The 17,273-nt window shown below is 45.0% G+C and overlaps 1 protein-coding gene across 1 annotated transcript in view; it reads left to right on the forward strand.

The window, feature by feature from the left end:
• LOC144763183 (amine sulfotransferase-like) overlaps window positions 1-17,273 on the forward strand; it is a 285,977-nt gene that overhangs the window by 72,897 nt on the left and 195,807 nt on the right. Inside the window, exon 3 of the mRNA XM_078648531.1 lies at window positions 10,060-10,268. Within this exon, the coding sequence (XP_078504657.1) occupies window positions 10,060-10,268 (209 nt within the window). The remainder of the gene's footprint in view (window positions 1-10,059; window positions 10,269-17,273) is intronic.

The raw sequence follows: 17,273 nt of genomic DNA on the forward strand, positions 1-17,273 counted from the left end.
TGACTTTGTGGCTGCTCCGTGGGCTGGAGTCGGACTCAACCTCACTGGTATGGCCAGGTTGACTTGTGTTGTTTTGTGTTTGCCTTTTTCCACATCCTTCTTTATGGGCTGACCCTCCCGGTAGTCTCTCTTAGGTGTGCGGCGCATTGTGTGCGCATCTTTGCACGTCCACAGAGGAGATTTACTTCTCATGTGGAGAACACGTTCTTCTTTCAGCGGCGTTCTGTGTTGCAAGAGGGGTCAGAGAGAAGGTGGTCTTTTGCCATCAACTTTTCTAAGGTTTCTTGATCTGCCTGAGTTGCGGTCACCACATTGACATTGTAGGGCAGATTTACAAGCCCCTAGCAACACTTTTATGCCGTTGTTGCATCACTTTTGTGACGCAGTGGCATCGTAAACAATGCGCCACGTTGCAACACATTTACAACGTGACGCATCTAGGGAGATGCGTCACGTTGCAAAGACCTGCGTCACATTATCCCTACGTCAGGTATAATGTATGCAAGGTGGGCGTTCCAATACAAGAAAGCTTCGTAAAAGTGACGCAGTGAAATCTACAAGATTTCACTGCATTACTTCTACGACGCCACTGCGTCAAAACCTTACGCCTACTTAAAGCAGGCGTAAGGAGTGACGCAGCACAATAGGGCCGAAGACGGCTGCAATTCCAGAAACCGGTCCCCGGAAGCTTGTTTCCTTTCCAGTAAAGAATTGGCTTGGTAGTTTGGTCGGCCCTGTTCCCATGATGCACTGGGCCAGGGACAGACTAATTTGCATGTAGCCAGGTTCTGAACTGGGATGGTGCAGTGAGCTAAAAAACGGTGATGGATCAAGCCCTGATCTCTTGACTGGGTATGAGTGTTCTGCTTAATTCAGATGCTCTGTCCATCACCACCCCTTTTGTGAATCGTTTTGGCCACTATAGGAGTGGCAGGGTATGCTCAGACATGAGTCCCTTGCTCACTGCACCATCAGGATTCAAGCAAGCCGGGCCGAAGACGGCTGCAATGCCAGAAACCGGTCCCCGGAAGCTTGTTTCCTTTCCAGTAAAGAATTGGCTTGGTAGTTTGGTCTGCCCTGTTCCCATGATGCACTGGGCCAGGGACAGACTAATTTGCATGTAGCCAGGTTCTGAACTGGGATGGTGCAGTGAGCTAAAAAACGGTGATGGATCAAGCCCTGATCTCTTGACTGGGTATGAGTGTTCTGCTTAATTCAGATGCTCTGTCCATCACCACCCCCTTTTGTGAATCGCACAATAGGAATAGGCATTCCTGAGCATTGCTGGAGTTGCGTTGTGCTTGCAACACGGCTCCAGCAATGCGTTACCTTTACGTCTACAGATGCGTGATGCATCTGTCAATCCTTGTGCCACGATGCACAGCGTTGTAAATGCAACGCATCCATGGTGGTGCAAGGTTTTTTTTGTGTGATGCAATTGAAATGACGAAGCTCTGCTAATATGCAGAGATATGTCAGTTCTTGTAAACCTGCCGCTTAGTTTGGTGAATAATTTTGCTATAGATCACAGGATAACTTGTTCCTGCATCTGTTTTTGGCTTGGTAAATTAAAAAAACACTTTATAATATCCCGAAATGTTATCTGCTACAAGGTGGATGTTAATTTTTCTGACCAAGTGGGATGAGTTTCACTTCCTTGGCATTCATGTGAAACAGACATAATTTCAAAATATTATGTATATTTAAGAGTGCCAAATGTTTGTTATATATTTGCACTGACATATGTATTCACTATTCAGTAGACGTGCTGCAGTTAGGGGGTAAGCACCAGTGGGTAAACTCCACTACTGCATATGCAGGGTTTTTGCTGAACTCCATGCTCCAAGCAGAGCGCAGATTATCAAAAGCTACTGAAGCTCCACCCGCGTAGCAGAGTTTACTACCCTGGCCTACTTTATACTCAGAGAAAGTCACTGAAAAGAAGCCTGTGCAACTACTAAAATGATGCCAAGTTATATGTATTTTCTAGGACTGATCCCTGATTCGATAAATCATACATTCTGTCCCTGAACGTTAGTGATGTTAAAACTTAAACTGAATCGCTTTAAGTGGAGGAATTCGTTTTAAAACAGAGAGCAGAGCTTGAGGAACAGGATGGCAACCATTACTTGCTGAGAAGGTTAAGAAGGTTTTTCTGTGTACCATATTCCAGCTATGCATATATCGATTTGGTATCATGTTTCAGTGCCATAAGTGCAGCTGAACTGAAAGAGCACAGCATGATAGACTTCTCAATATTCTCGGATATAGTGGTAGAAGCTGGTTTGCATGAAAAGACTTTGCCTAAGCCTATTCCTTAGCCCATTTCTGAATCACTCTCTACTTTCCATGATAGCCTGGGTGAAAGCTTTTTGGCCAGAGCAGAATTGGAGCACAGTGATTTATCCACACTATTCAAGGCTGAATAAATCTTTATTTCGTTACTGTGGCTATCATTTATTGCGACACTGCAAAAACATACCATCTAAAATTGTGCTTCAAAGCCTGATAAAATGTACTGTGTTAAGCTTCTTGAAACTGTGGATCAATGCAAGGATGATTCGGACTTAAAAATCAAAGATGTTTCTATTGAATCCATCCAAAATGACCAGCACAAGTTATCCCCAAACTCACTGCAAACTACAAGTAAGACACCTGCGCTATGTCCTGGCATGGCAGAATTACATGTACCAGCTTGTGATGGTGCTGACTGTACATACTTTTCTGTTATGAAACAGCCTTGCAACCTAGTGATAGATGCAGAGAACCTTGAAACCTCAGGAAGTATGTGTTCAGCATTATGAGTTGCCCTTGCCTTCCGTTTTAAAAGAGAGCTGTCCTTCCATAACAGAAGAAACCTCTGCACCACCTTGTATTTCCAATCCGTTTGCTCAGAGGAAGCCCCTCATGGATATTTCTTAAGAGAATCCATGTTATGGAGAAGTGTGTACTCAGAAAGCATCTGTTCCTATGCCTGTCACTATCCTCAACCACAACATGGTCACTGAGACATTCTTCACTCTAGCTTGGGTGAACTTTCTAGAGGGCAGTCTTGCCATCAAAAATCCACTCACTCAAATGGCTGTAACGTTTCTGAAACACACTCCTTGCACTGCAAGTTCATGCTCTCAGACTCCAGGACTCTTCTTGAAAACAATCTGTGTGTCAATCAGTTTCTCTCCCTGACCTCAGTGTATTGTTTTAATGATAGTACAAACTCAGATGGAAAGTCTCCTCGTATCCTCATGGACATTACTGATTTCCGGCATTCTGTAAGGGAGAGTTTCCTGGCTAATCAGCATCTTCCATGTTCACGTTCCTAAGTACAGCTGTGTACCCACCTGAATCATTCAACTTTGTTAAATTATTTGAACATTATTTATTGTTTGTACTCTGCCTTGTACGCCCTGGGGTGATTCATTGGGGGTGGTGTGTGGGGGGGGGGGGGGCTGAAAGTGTTAGGATTTTACTATCTGGTCCTTAGGTAGTGCTAAAGAATGCTCTCCAAAGATCTGCTTTTTCCCCTGGATGTATGGATAAACATATCTATGCCTTGCATTCCAATATACACTTCATATTCCAGTCCCGGCACCCACACTAACTACCTTCTGAGTGCAGTCCTTTCTGTCACCAAACCCTGCCCCACTCTCGACCTGGGGGTGGTCTCTCTTCTCTCTTTTGACCCCTGTATCCCGTGGCCTTTCTGACCTCTGTATATCTGTCTTCTGCACTTTCCTCTATCTTTGCTCTGACTTGTACTCCATCCCTCGTTTTTTCTGTCCTGTCCTGTATTTGCTGTTTTCCCTGGTCTTCCCCTCCCTGGCCTTCCCCTTTCTAAGCTCCAGTTCTGCCTCCCCACTATTTGTTGATTCCCTGATTCCTTGCACCTGGTTCACATCCTGTACCTGTGCGCCTCCCTTAAGCCTCCTGCTATTTTTACCTTGTGAGCCGAGAGTGCAGTGGCTTGCAACTGCACTTGTGCTTTGTGTCCTTGCTGTCTTTTGAATCCTGATTCCTGCAGCTAAATTCCGAGCTTGCCTTTGTTTTCAGTTTTCAATGTTATTGATTCTCTGTTCCTGTTCTGATTAGTTATTAGTCTGTTTCCTGTCTTCTGTTTATCCTGCCTCTTAGTTCCTCTGTTGCCTTGATCCTATTTCTGACTGCAAACATTCAGACCTCTCTTGTATATGCAGATTCCGTGTCTTGTATTTCTGTGTCTCTGTTCTGGCTGTCTATCTCTGTCCTGGCTTGTGTGTAGGTTTCCAGTATAATCAGTTTTACGTATTCCAGTGCTGATCCTGACCCATATTTTAGATCAAATGTTCCCTGAGCGTAGTTCCTGTTTCAGTGTACTTTCCACAGATGTATGACATCACAACGCATACTTTCACAACGCATGCCATTACGACGCAACTTTTACAGCGCATACCATTACAACGCATAGTGCTTTGGGGCGCTGGATAGTGAATAGTTTAATTTACTATTCCAACTCCAGTCCCCGTGGACACTAGGGAAGGTTATTGGATAGTAAATTAACCTATTCCCTATCCTAGAGCGCCCCCCAGCGCAATGCGTTGTAATGGTATGCGTTGTAAAAGTTGTGTCGTAATGGCACTGCGTAGTAAAAGTTGCGTTGTAAAGGTTGTCTCCCACTTTCCACTGTTCTTTTTTGTTTCCTTGAGTGCTTATATTATTATCCTGCTTTTAATCCTTTCTAATGGTGACAATTAGATTCCAAGGCCTGTGAGAATCACCCAGCACTCCTCCTCCCTGGTTGCTGCTGGGCCTCTTCCTGAACTCTGAGATTAATCCGCTTGTTGCCTTCTCGTAAGATCTTTTCCCCTCAAATAGACCGATCTCTTCCGAGGAGCAGATAAACTTTCATTTATGAAAGTTTGTCTATTTTCCCGCTTTCATCCCCCTGTTGTCCGTACTTGTGTTATCTTATAGTGTGCCCTGCCGACTCCAGGGCCTCCCTACTCACTGTCTGTTCCAACCTTGTTGTGTCCTGCTTCCCTCCAAGCCTTTAGGTACTCCGTTTATATTGAATCCCTTCACTACAAATCCTTTGTCCCTGCATATAGCAAGCACCCTGTTACCTTGACTTGTCCTGAAATTAGCTAGTGGCCATGACATATTGTCTCAAACTACCTAGATTCCTGATACCTGGGGCCCTGCCTGAGCTTTTTCTGGAGCCCTCCGCGGCCTCTGTGATCCCATACTGGGTACTAAGGGCCTCAATGGGCTGGAGAGAAGGGACCATGACTGGATGCTTCCTCCTGGAGCAGCTGGATCTCTGCTTTAGGGTCCAGTCAGACCTTCTTAACCCAGGAAAGCTGGGGAGTCTAAGCTGTGCCAGCTGGACCTTGTCCAAGCACTTTGCAACATGGTGGGCTGGTAAATGTAGCCCGGGGAGGAGGCTTCCACCCCCAGGCGAACCAGTGTTCTAAGTCTGGGCCCAGACAAAGCTTCTAACCTAGCCCTCCCCATGCTTCTGGGACCCTGTCTTGAGGTCTGTGTGCACTGTGGCAGAGTATGGAGTCCAGGGACCTAGGCTTCAGCCCCAGGACCAATGGGAGGTGGGGGCCCGGTCAGAGGCTTTTCACTAGGCAAAGCAGGTGAGCCCTCCCAGGGCCTTTGAGACCCTGCCCTAGGCTCTAAGTGGCACAGCGGGCGTAAGAATCGAGTCCAGAGACCTACGCTTACCCAGGCCAACTGGGCCTTTGACCCAGGACCCATCATAGTTTTTTCACCCAGCCATATAGGGGAGTTATCCAGGAATGGCAGGACCCTGTCCCGTGCACTTTGATTCAAGGATGGCCAGGGAATGTCGCCCAGGTCCAGGGGCTTCCACCCCGGGCGAGCCAGAGCTCTGTCCCGGGGCATGGTCAGAATTGTTCTACTTGCCAAGCAGGGGAGAACTCCCCAGACCTGTAGGGCCCCGTCCTGGACTATAAGAAACACAGCAGGCCGTAGAATGGACCCAGGGACCAAGAAATCCACTCATGGGTCAACTGGAGCTCTGACCCTAGGGCTTGGTTAGAGTTTATTAACCGAGCCTAAATAGGGAGCCCTATCCAGATGGCAGGAGCCTGTCCTGTGCATTTTAAGTCATGGGCTGGAGAATGGAGGCCAGGGCTGGGACTTCGACTCCATGGCCACCAGGAGCTTTGACCTAGGGCCTGGTTAGAGTTTTTTAACCCAAGCAGGGGAGGCCTCCCACTGCCTATGGGACCTCTTCCTGGGCACTTTGAGACATAGTGGGCATGGAGCTCAGGGATGGGTGCTTCCACTGCAGGGCCAGTCACAGTTCTGACTGAGTGCCTGGTCAGAGTTTTTCCACCTGGTCACACATTGCAGCTTTCCTCTGGCCGGCAAGACCTGGTCCTGGGCTCTAGCTGACATGGCTAGCTGGCGAGGGGAGCCCAGGGCCACAGGCTTCTATCACACTGGGCAGTTGGAGCTCTGACATGGGGTCCAGTCAGAACTTCTTAACCTAGCCAAGAAGCAAGTCCTCCTAGTACCTGCAGAACCCAGTCTTATGCAGTTTGTGATACAGTGGGCTGGGAAAGACTGTCCAGGGAAAGGGGCGTCCACTTCCAGGCTGACAGGACCTTGATCCAAGGCCCGGTCACAGCCTCTAAACCTGTGCAAGCAGAAGAGCCGTCCCTGAGCTGCAGGACCCCATCTTGGGTTCTAAGTGACACAGCGAGCCGTAGAATGGGCCCAGGGATTGAGGCAGCGGGGGAGCCCACCCTTTGCATGTGGGATTAGGCACTTTGAAACATGGCTGGCCAGAGGATGGACACCCAGGATGGGCGCTGCACCCATTGCCCAACTAAAGCTCTGACCAATGGCCTCCCTGAGGTTTTTCAACCACCCAAGCAGAGGAGGCAGGCCAGGGGTTTGCAGGACCCCGTCCCGGGCACTTTGCAACACTGCCGACCAGTGCACTGACCCGGACCTGCAGGGCCAGCAAGAAGCAAGACCCACACCCAGTTAGGTCTTTCAGCCTAGTGAAGTAGGGGAGTTCTCCCCACAAACTCTGTGACATGGCAGCCCAGCACATGGATTTCACTTTTGCTCTTGCGCAGGGTACTGGCTGAGTTTTTCAACCCACCAAGAATTAAGACTAGCCATCTGTGTTGCCTGGTCCTTTGCATCATCCTGGGGAAGCATCTGTAGGCCAACCAAAGCCTTGTCCTGTTGCTAATGAGGAAGTCTACAACCCATTCTTGTAATCTGTGCACACCAAGTGACAGGGTGGGGCATTTCAGAGACATTTGAGAGAATATATACAACCTCCTGGAGCCCTGACTAGTCTTGAAGCCTCAAATGAGCACTCATTGGGACTTCCAGGGCAGCTTAGAGTTATGAACACTAAGCCCAGGCCAGAAATGAAAAATTTTCAAATGTATTTTAAGTACAAACCATCACTACTGTTCTCCAATGCCGTGTTACCAATATTCCAGCTCAACACTAACAAAGCCATCCACTGTGCGGTACTGACCTGATCTCCCGGGAGTTTCCTCTTCATCTTGGCTTCACTCATGACAGTATATAACTGCAGCTAGCCTCTCTCCTAAACCAGATGTGCCCAATGCAGAGAGGCATTTTGATATCCATGGTTTGCAAGGAGTAGGTGGCCATCTGTTTGGTACATGTTACCTATGAGCACTTGTAGGACGTGGATGCTTCGCTTCATCCCTAAGTGGCAGGTCACATTACTGAGCTTAATTTGTGCTGAACTAAGCGTATCAGAAATACTTTTCACATAAAAACAGTAGGCACTGTGGGGCATATTACCAACAAGTAGCAATAATTATCGCTAAATAGGCTTAGCTACCTATCGCTGGATATGTTAGCGGAGAAAACATACTATTAGCAACGTTTTTCTCCATTGTGCTAAAATATCCAGCGATAGCGGCAAAATGCGTGAATATCGCTGAGAATACAGGGATATTCACGCATTAGTGACGAAATGCTCTTAGCCATGTTATCCACCTCCCATTGGATAACATGGGTGAGAACTGATCTGAGCAGGCGTTGGTTTTTGGCGATAGCGGGAAATATTTCCATCGCTACGCCTGCCTTGCTATAGGCGATAGCGACGTTAGCGACTGCTTTTAGTCGCTAACAGGTTGGGTAGGCCTACTTTGCATGTCATTAGCGATAAATATCGCTGACATGCAAAGCGGGCCCCAAACCGCTCGCTATCGCCTAAAAGCTGTCGCTAACATCAGTTAGCGACAGCTTGCTAATAGAGCGATAGAATTAACGCCTCTTAGCGGACGAAAACGGCCGCTAAACCGGCGATAATTGCCTATTGCCACCCTTGGTAATATGCCCCTTTGTCTGATACTTAGCATGTGGCTTTCCTGAAGCAGGCAATTTGTCGAAACGCACACCGATATTCAAAATGGAGCCTCAAGAAGGTGTATCAAGAATAGATATTGGTTTAATCCATTGTTTTGTATACATCAATTTGTGTATAATATTCAATGGCCCATAGATTTAATTTATTGTAGCAAGACTCTGCGTCCAGAGGCTGTGGTTGTTCGTATGAATGTTGATGTGAAAGGTGCATAAATACCTGTTCAAAGGCTTGAACTGACGTATTCAAGTCTAAGATTTTTATCATATTCTGAAATAATAATTTTTGGGTAATACATTTTTTCTGATTGCATACTTTGTATCTATTTGTCTTTAGACCTTGTATGTATATCTTTCTAGACAGTAGTTTGTAAATATTGTGATGGCCTAAGGCTTCCCACATTAACAAAACGTCACTAGTGACATAGCCATGACACATTTTTTACTACCCATGTTAGTGTGGTAAATGTCTGAGGCATAGTTTCACTAACCCCTTGTTATCATTTCATTCAGGCCTAGACACAAAGAGCTCTTACTGATCCAGTGTGAGTAACGTGAAAGCAAAAATATATGCATGGCTTTTAAGTATCTGCAGTGGGGACAGGGAAGCTGAGCAGCATGACATGCTGAGAATGGAAGACAGCAGACTACTCACTATCAATATAGCTCTGAAATATACTACAATATTAGGGGGCTACCTACATACAGGGGGGGGGCTTACCCTCACACCTAATGTTTAAGTGCTACTATACACGTACTCCTCTTACAGTTAGGATAACATTAAATGGCCCATCATGACAAACTACATGGATTCATGCAGACAGATCTAGTAGTCTTCTTGTGACTGTGCAATGAAAAAAACTGTAGAAGACCATAAATTAGCCATCACATACTGTCAATAAGGTCACGACCTGATGATGTGGATGGTAGTCGCTTGTGATAAGGAATTTCCAATTTTTGTTTATCCCTATTATCAACAATGTCCAGAAAACATTCAACGTGTTAAACACCTGTCAACAGCGTTCTTCAGAGAAAACTAGTCAACCAAAATTTTGCAAAGAGGAGCAGGATGTGACATGAAAATCTTAATAGATAACTGTTACCCTACAGCTACCATTAACACGTGTCAATAAACACTTTTGACCCAGTGCTTCTTGCCCTGTCCTAGTGCCTTCAAATTAAAACTAGAAAAACATTAACACATTGACATAGGTGTTTACTGGTTTAAGATGTCTGCTGCTTTTAAAATGTTCATAAAACTACAAAAGCAACATAAACGAGGGATCTTTTAATTTTACTAAGAGTTTATAATGACACTGTCGGGTATCTTCACCAAGAGGAAGCCGATTGAGGTCTAAATGGTGCTTTATAAGTTGTCGAGCATGATATGTTGTAACCTAACAGAAAGCATAAGGTATCATGACGTAACACAACTTAACATTACTTCACGAGTAATACTTCTACTAGTAATCTACACTGATATAATTCTGGATGTGAAATTAAATTGCTACTATCGCTATCCGCTTAATGAATGATTGTGCATAGCTTCCTCCTGTCAAATAATTTCTGGATTATCAACTCCTCGAGGTACATTATTTTTCCGTTGAAACCGTAGTATGTGGAGAAGTTGTGGTCTATTCTGCTCCCGGGAACATACATACTAAACATTCCAAATTAACCTTACAGGGACCGTATGGACGCAACAGATCTTATGTTTGATTTATTATGAAGGGCATCTTAACAAAACAGAAAACCTTCTGTCGATTGATCGTGTTCCTGGTTTTGAATATAATGTGAGAAAGGTAAATTTTGAGCAGCTACCCTCGCCTCGTATTTTTGGATCGCACCTTCCACATTACATGGCCCCGAAAGGCCTGAAAGACAAAAAGGCAAAGGTAAGAAACACTGAGTTTTTGATGCATAAAACTTTGTTCTGTTTTGAGCACGGCTTGTAGAATCTGGGGCCTTATTTATGAGGCCTTGCGACAGTTTTGCGCTTCCGTTGCGTCACATTTTGTGATGCATGGGTGGCGTAAAACGTGCCCTATTTACAAAGTGGTACCAAAATGGGGTGGTGTTGGCTTGGCCGTTCGGGCTGGACTGTTCCCATGAGGCACAGGGTCAGACTGATTTGCATATAGCCATGTCTGAACTGGGGTGGCAGAGTGGGCTAAAGAACGGTGATGGATTAAACCCAGATCTTTTGACTGGGTGTGAGTGTTTGATTGATTCAGATGCTCCGTCCATCACCACCCCCTTTTGTACCACTTTTGGCCGCCATAAGTGTGGCAGGGTATGCTCAGACGTGAGTCCCTTGCTCACTTTGCCACTGGATTCAAGCAAGCCGGGCTGACGACGGCTGGAATGCCAGAAACCGGTCCTCGGAAGCTTGTTTCCGGTCCAGGGAAGACATGGCTTGTCAGTTCGGGCTGGACTGTTCCCATGAGGCATAGGGTCAGACTGATTTGCATATAGCCATGTCTGAACTGGGGTGGCAGAGTGGGCTAAAGAACGGTGATGGATTAAACCCAGATCTTTTGACTGGGTGTGAGTGTTTGATTGATTCAGATGCTCCGTCCATCACCACCCCCTTTTGTACCGCTATTTACAAACTGACACATCTAAGCAGATGCATCACTTTGTAAACCTCTGCGCTACATTATACCTGCGTCAGGTATAATGTATGCAGGGTGGGCGTTCCCACGTAAGTAAGCCTCGTAGAAGTAACGCAGTGCCACTTCTAGAGTGCAAATGTGTCAATATCTTATGCCTGCCTCACAGCCGGCATAAGACTGACGCAGGCCCTTTCACATGGGGCTTGCCCTATGTGAAAGGACACATTACTGGAGTTGAGTCACTTGCGTGACACACTCCAGCAATGCATCACTTTTGCACCTACAGATACGTCAGAAATACTGATGTATCTGTAACTCCTTCTGACATGATGCGTCATACAGTAAATATGACGCATCATTAGTGTCGCAAGGAGGGCGCAATGAAAAGTGATGCATCGCTGTTTTCATGCAGCAATGCGTCACTTCTCATAAATGAGGCCCTGGGATGTTTCCTTCTGCATGAACTCTATTGTGTTTGTTTTTCAAGGTGAAGCTTGTCTCCTTTCTGGTGAAGAATTGGCTTGGTAGTTTGGTCTACCCTGTTCCCATGATGCACTGGGCCAGGGACAGACTAATTTGCACATAGCCAGGTTCTGAGCTGGGATGGGGCACTGAGCTAAATAACGGTGATGGATCAAGCCCTGATCTTTGGACTGGGTAAGAGTGGTCTGCTTAATTCAGACACTCTGTTCATCACCACTCCCCTTTTCTGAATTGTTTTTCAAGGTGGGCATCCCTTTTTAATAATTGTTTACATTGTTTCGGTCTGTACAGTATTAGTATTTGGATCTGTCAGTAAAGGAGTTTAAGTCTGGAGTGGGAGAGCTAACACATTCCAGGAGCAATGTGGGATTTTAAGTCACCACGTTGCCCTACTGTGCTCAACGTGATAAAGACCAAAAAATCCCACTGCTCACAGTTTCCTAGATATATTACAAAAAAATAAACGAGCCTTCATTACTTACGCTAAAAAGTTCAATATCAAAACATTGCTATACCTCCATAAAATTATTTATCATTCCCTATATTTTATCACATAGACAATTGAACATTAACCATGAAAGTACACATTTTATGAGTAAAATAATTGTATAACATCAACCAATTTATGGTATCTATGTTGATAGTCACATGATAGTCTTTCAGTTGACAAAGCAGCCATCCATTTTAATGTTAGCATTTGGTTTTGGTATTGGTACCCACTTTCTATGCAAGAAGCCAGAAAGTGTTGCGCGAAATCCCGGTTTCATCAGGGCCAAAAATACTGAGATTACTTCTAAGTATCACTTTAACAATAGCTGATGTTACTTTTCACATACAAGTTTCCCATTCATTCACACCAATGATCACAACGTTAGGTTGCTCCATATACAACTTCAGATAATCCTTCTATCTTACAGTGAAGCCCATGATCATGCACAACATCACCATAAGTGCATTTTAAAGGTAGGGTTGTATAGAAAAATTACAGTTCCCCTTGTTTGAGGAAACACCCATTACAATGTTGGCGAGCCCATCTTTATGAGGCAACAACATGTGTTGTCCTTCAAAATGTCAAGGCAGTTAACTACTAACATGGAAGTGTATGGCTGACATGGTCAACTGAAATATCAATCTTATGAGACAATTACATGAGCTAAAGAATGATGGGTTTGGATGCTACCCCGAGCAATTGCCAATGGTCTGAAAAATTGCATTCCTCCCATCAATTTTTGTGTGTTTCATGTTTGTACCAACACTTGAAAAAAGGGACCTTTGTTGAACTGCTGCAATATTGATTTAGCTAGCTTTCTGAATGGCTTGTCAGATTTCTTCTTCCAGTTCAAAACAGAAAGATTATTTGGTCACTCATTCCTAGTGTGGTGTAATGCAGGCCAAGACTAAGCCACCAATTTGATGAAAATCCCACAACTCCAAAGAATCATAGCAAAATGTAAATCCATTTTCGTATGGTACAAAAGTCTTATGAACGTGTGTACAACTCTTTGACATGGATGTATGTCAGTACGACGTGGTGTTTACACCGCGCTACCATTACAACGCAGTTATCACAACGCAAGTCGTTACAACGACTTGCGTTGGAGGGCGCTGGATTTTGGATTATTTTCATTTTCTATTCCAACTCCAGCCCACGTAACAGTAGGGAAGGTGTTGGAATAGAAAATTAAACTATTCCTTGAGCAAGAGCGCCATTCAGCGCAAGTCGTTGTGATGGCTGCGTCGTAAAGGCTCTGCGGTGTAAACACCGCGTTGTAAAGGATGTTTCCCCTTTGACATAAAGTCTTCTCAGTAATATAGATAACTAGGGAGCAAAATAAAACAGAACTGGCACACTGACTAACAGAATTGTGGCTGATAGTGATCACTGCACTCCTTCAGGTGCTTATGACAAGCAGGGACTAATTTAACATTAATTTGGTAGATAATGCTTAGGGGAGTCTTTCAATTTCATTGCCACATGGAAATAAAACTAATTTATGTATATTCACTCTGGGGAAACCATTTTTGTGTTGATAAAAGATACAGAAACACATGACAGAGCTTCTGCTGAATAATAATGTATTGTGAAATCTCAAATGAAAACTCAATCAATATTGGTTAATAAAAACTAAAAAAAACAGCTTTTAGAACTAGAAACAGTTACAAGTCGTACCCGTTTTTAATCACCGGGGCTGCAATCACCAATATAGATGGAGTAAACACTCCCAAAACTACAACTAAATTACATCTTTGTTTACCCTCTCTTTCCATCCTTCCTGCTCTTTTGTTACTGCTCATTGGGTCATGGACTGATCTACCCCTTCCATGATTTACAACCCATACAACTCTGATTACTCTAGAGTCCCCCATTCCTTGTGCAATTATAAAATGCAGTACACATTTACCTATCATCAAACACCGAACCAAGAGCAAGCAGAGCTACCAATTATTCTTTTTGAAATGGTACAAAGTTCTTATATCAACCAACCTTTTTGCCTCCACCTGGTTTACACCAAATTCAGCATTGCTGTGTCAAGCTTCCTTCATACTTTAATTTCCAGATCATCTCTTAAAATAACAACCTCTTAACAACTTCTACTTTTGAATTGAAAGTATTTTATTACATTTCTATACATACAGTTATCATCGCTTTACCATTACAGGGTAACAGCCCCAACTGGCTGTTCTTGTTAAGGATAGTGGTGAGTGCTATATATGTTTGGCTGTCCCCTTTTCCGCTGTCTTGCTAGAAAAATAAGATTGGGTGAAAAGGGGAAAGATAGAGAATAAAAGAGAGAAAGGAGAAGATAGTATACGAGAAGATTACTTCAGTCGTGGGTCTGTTCTGGGCTTGTAGGGATATGCTTGTGGGCAAGCACCCTTCTCCAGCTGAGTTCAAGGGGGTTGGGAGGGGTCCAGGTACTCGTCCAGTGATGCCCACATTCCCCTGGTTGCTGGTCTCCAGGGTGAGTTCGGCAGGGCGGTACTGTCCCCGCCTCTGAGGTACGTCACCCAGTTGAGCCAACCTTTAAATGTCGCCTTAGCTGTATTCTTCCATTTGGAAAGTACCATTTTCACTGCCGCTGTCAAGAGGAGATCTAACAGGTCCCTGTTGTGCTATGACTCTAGCACTCCAGTCATAAACGCAGTGGCAAGGGTAGAGAATTCTGGTTTTAGTGTGCACCCCAGCGCTTTTTTTATGAAGGTGAATATTTTCTCCCAGAACTTTTTAATTTTGGGGCAGTAGAAGATGAGGTGTGCTAGGTCTCCCTTTTTCTTGTCGCAGTTCCAGCACAGATCATTTTCCTAGAGGCCCAGCGCCACCAGGCAAGCCGGGGTCCAGTAAGTCTTGTGTAGTAGCCAGAATTTTGTCTGTGCTAGTACTGGGGAGTTTTTGGTTCATGAGGGGGAGGCCCAAAGGAGATTTAGTTTGCGCTTGCTAAGTGTGGTTTCAAGTTGTTTTGCCCAGTAAGCCGCTGGTTTACCGTTAATTTTGGTGGCGCTAGGACGTAGTAGTTTGTAGAGATGTGATACCTGATGGCCTATTCTGTTGGGTTTTGTCATGTATTGTATGGTTGATGGATTGTGTTGCGCTAACTTTGCTTTTGTCAGGGCTGTTCTGATTTTTGGGAAGTTGTATAGCTCGATGTCTGGGAGCCAATGTTTCTCTTTTAGCGTGGTGAAGGCAATTGGGGAGCCCCCATCTTCCAATTGTGCTGGGTAGGAGTTTCCTATCGTCTTCCATGTCTCTATGGAAAGGGGTTTCCCCCTATACTTCATCTCGGTGTTTGCCCACAAGGATTCCCATTTCGAATTCTTTACACTGTATTCCATTTTCGTGTCTATTTTGAGCAGGGCCATTTTTGTGTTTTTGAATATTGGGTTGGAGGCCTGTGTGTGTTTATTGGCTGTGAGGAGTACCAGTGGCTCTAGGTTATTTAGGGTGGCTCGCTCAATTAATAGCCATACCGGCGTATACCCCTGTGGGGGTGCCAACCAGTAGGCTCCTTGTTTTGCTAGGAATGCCTTTTGGAAGGTTCTGTAGTCTGCTAGGTTTAATCCGCCCAGTTTTTTGTCTAGTCCCTGCCATAGAAATTTATTAATCAACTTGTCTATCTTGCAGTGGAACTCGTAAGGGAGTAGGAGTGGAAGCATGCTCAGCAGGTAGTTAATCATCGGGGTGATCATCATCTTGACTGTTTCTATTCTACCCCACTATGTTATGTCTGGGTTCCCCGTATAGTGCCATTACCTACCTTGTGTATGTTTCCCCCAGGTTAAATGCCCGTATGCATTTCTCCAGAAAGTCCCAAGATACCCTGTCGAAAGCTTACTCTGCATCTAGTGTGATAGCCACCGCTGGCTCGTCTATTTTGGAGGTGCGTACGAGGAAGTGGCATAGGAGTCTGGTGTTGTCGTGTGACATAGGGGTCTTTAGGAACCATACCTGTGAGTTGCTTATAAGTCTTGGTAGTACGGTGTTTAGTCCACATTGATTAAGGATATGGGTCTGTAGTTTTTGGGTAGTAGTGCGTCCTTGCCTTCCTTTGGGATTACAATTATGTTCGCCTCTGACATGGATTGGGAAACTAATCCCTCCTCCGCACCGTGGTTGAACACCTTTTTCATGGTTGGCTCCAGGTGCGTTAGGAAAGTTTTGTAGAACGTGGCCGTATACCCGTCTGGGCCTGGTACTTTGTTATCTTTTAGGGACTTGACCGCCATCCCTATCTCTGCCGAGCTTATTTCCTGTCCTAGCTTCTGCGCTTCTTCATTCAATATCTTTGGGAGGTATATTCTCTCTAGGTATTTTGCACACCCTTCCTGCTCTAAGGCCTGATCTTTTTTGTAGAGTTCTTGACGTAGGAGAGTAGGGTCTGCTTCCTATGGTGACCCCCACTTTTTGCTGTGTTTAACTGGTTTTTTGACTTCAGTATGGCTGTGGCATCGGTAATCAGGCCCACAGCCTAGCTGTTCTCTCTCTAAATTGATGCCATGTACTTTAGATACATACCAGATTGGTTACTGGGTCACCCTTGTGAGCCCCCGTATATGGTACCTTAGGTACCCAGAGCAAAGGGAGCCCCGAGGCCTACCAGGGGCTGCAGCATGTATTGTGCCACCCCTGGTTAGACTTCCAAACTGACACCACAGTTCTGTATTTGCAGCCTGGGTAAGATGGTGTAAGCACCCATTACTTGGATATAGTATACCTATATCTACCTTAAATATTGACACATTGTAACCTATAAGTCACTCCTATGGCAAACCTTGACAATCCTGAAGGCAGAATGCTTGGTTTTGTGTGAGAGGGTGCCCGACCATGAGCTGAGTACCTCTGCAGCTTACAGAACCATCTCCTTATAGCTGTTCTATGATATAGCCATACCATATACTCTTAAGTGCATTATAATCCTCGCGGTTAATGCTAACTTTGGTTTGGCTTTATCAAAACATGTCGTGTAAGGTATCAAACACTTTGAAATACTACCCTCCTGCCAGTATTGGCGGCAGGGTAGCATTCCACCCTTCTAGAGGGAGAAGACATGTAAATACTGGTAAACCCGGTTAAAGTTAAACAGAGCCCCAGCATCACAAAATGGATGCTGCTGCCACAGACATGAGTCTGCCCTCCTGCTGCTGGACAAAACTCCGGCAGGGGAGGCCTGAAAAATAGGTTTCCTGTCAAGGGAGGTGCTAGCCCAGACAGGCTTTAGTGTATTGGGTCAGGGTGGGTTGCATTCAGTGAATGCTTTTCAGACACTGCCTGAGGCACACAAGGTGCTCCATGCATTTCCCAGTTCA

The sequence above is a fragment of the Lissotriton helveticus genome, chromosome 6 (genome assembly GCF_964261635.1).
Source record: "Lissotriton helveticus chromosome 6, aLisHel1.1, whole genome shotgun sequence".
NCBI lineage: Eukaryota > Metazoa > Chordata > Amphibia > Caudata > Salamandridae > Lissotriton > Lissotriton helveticus.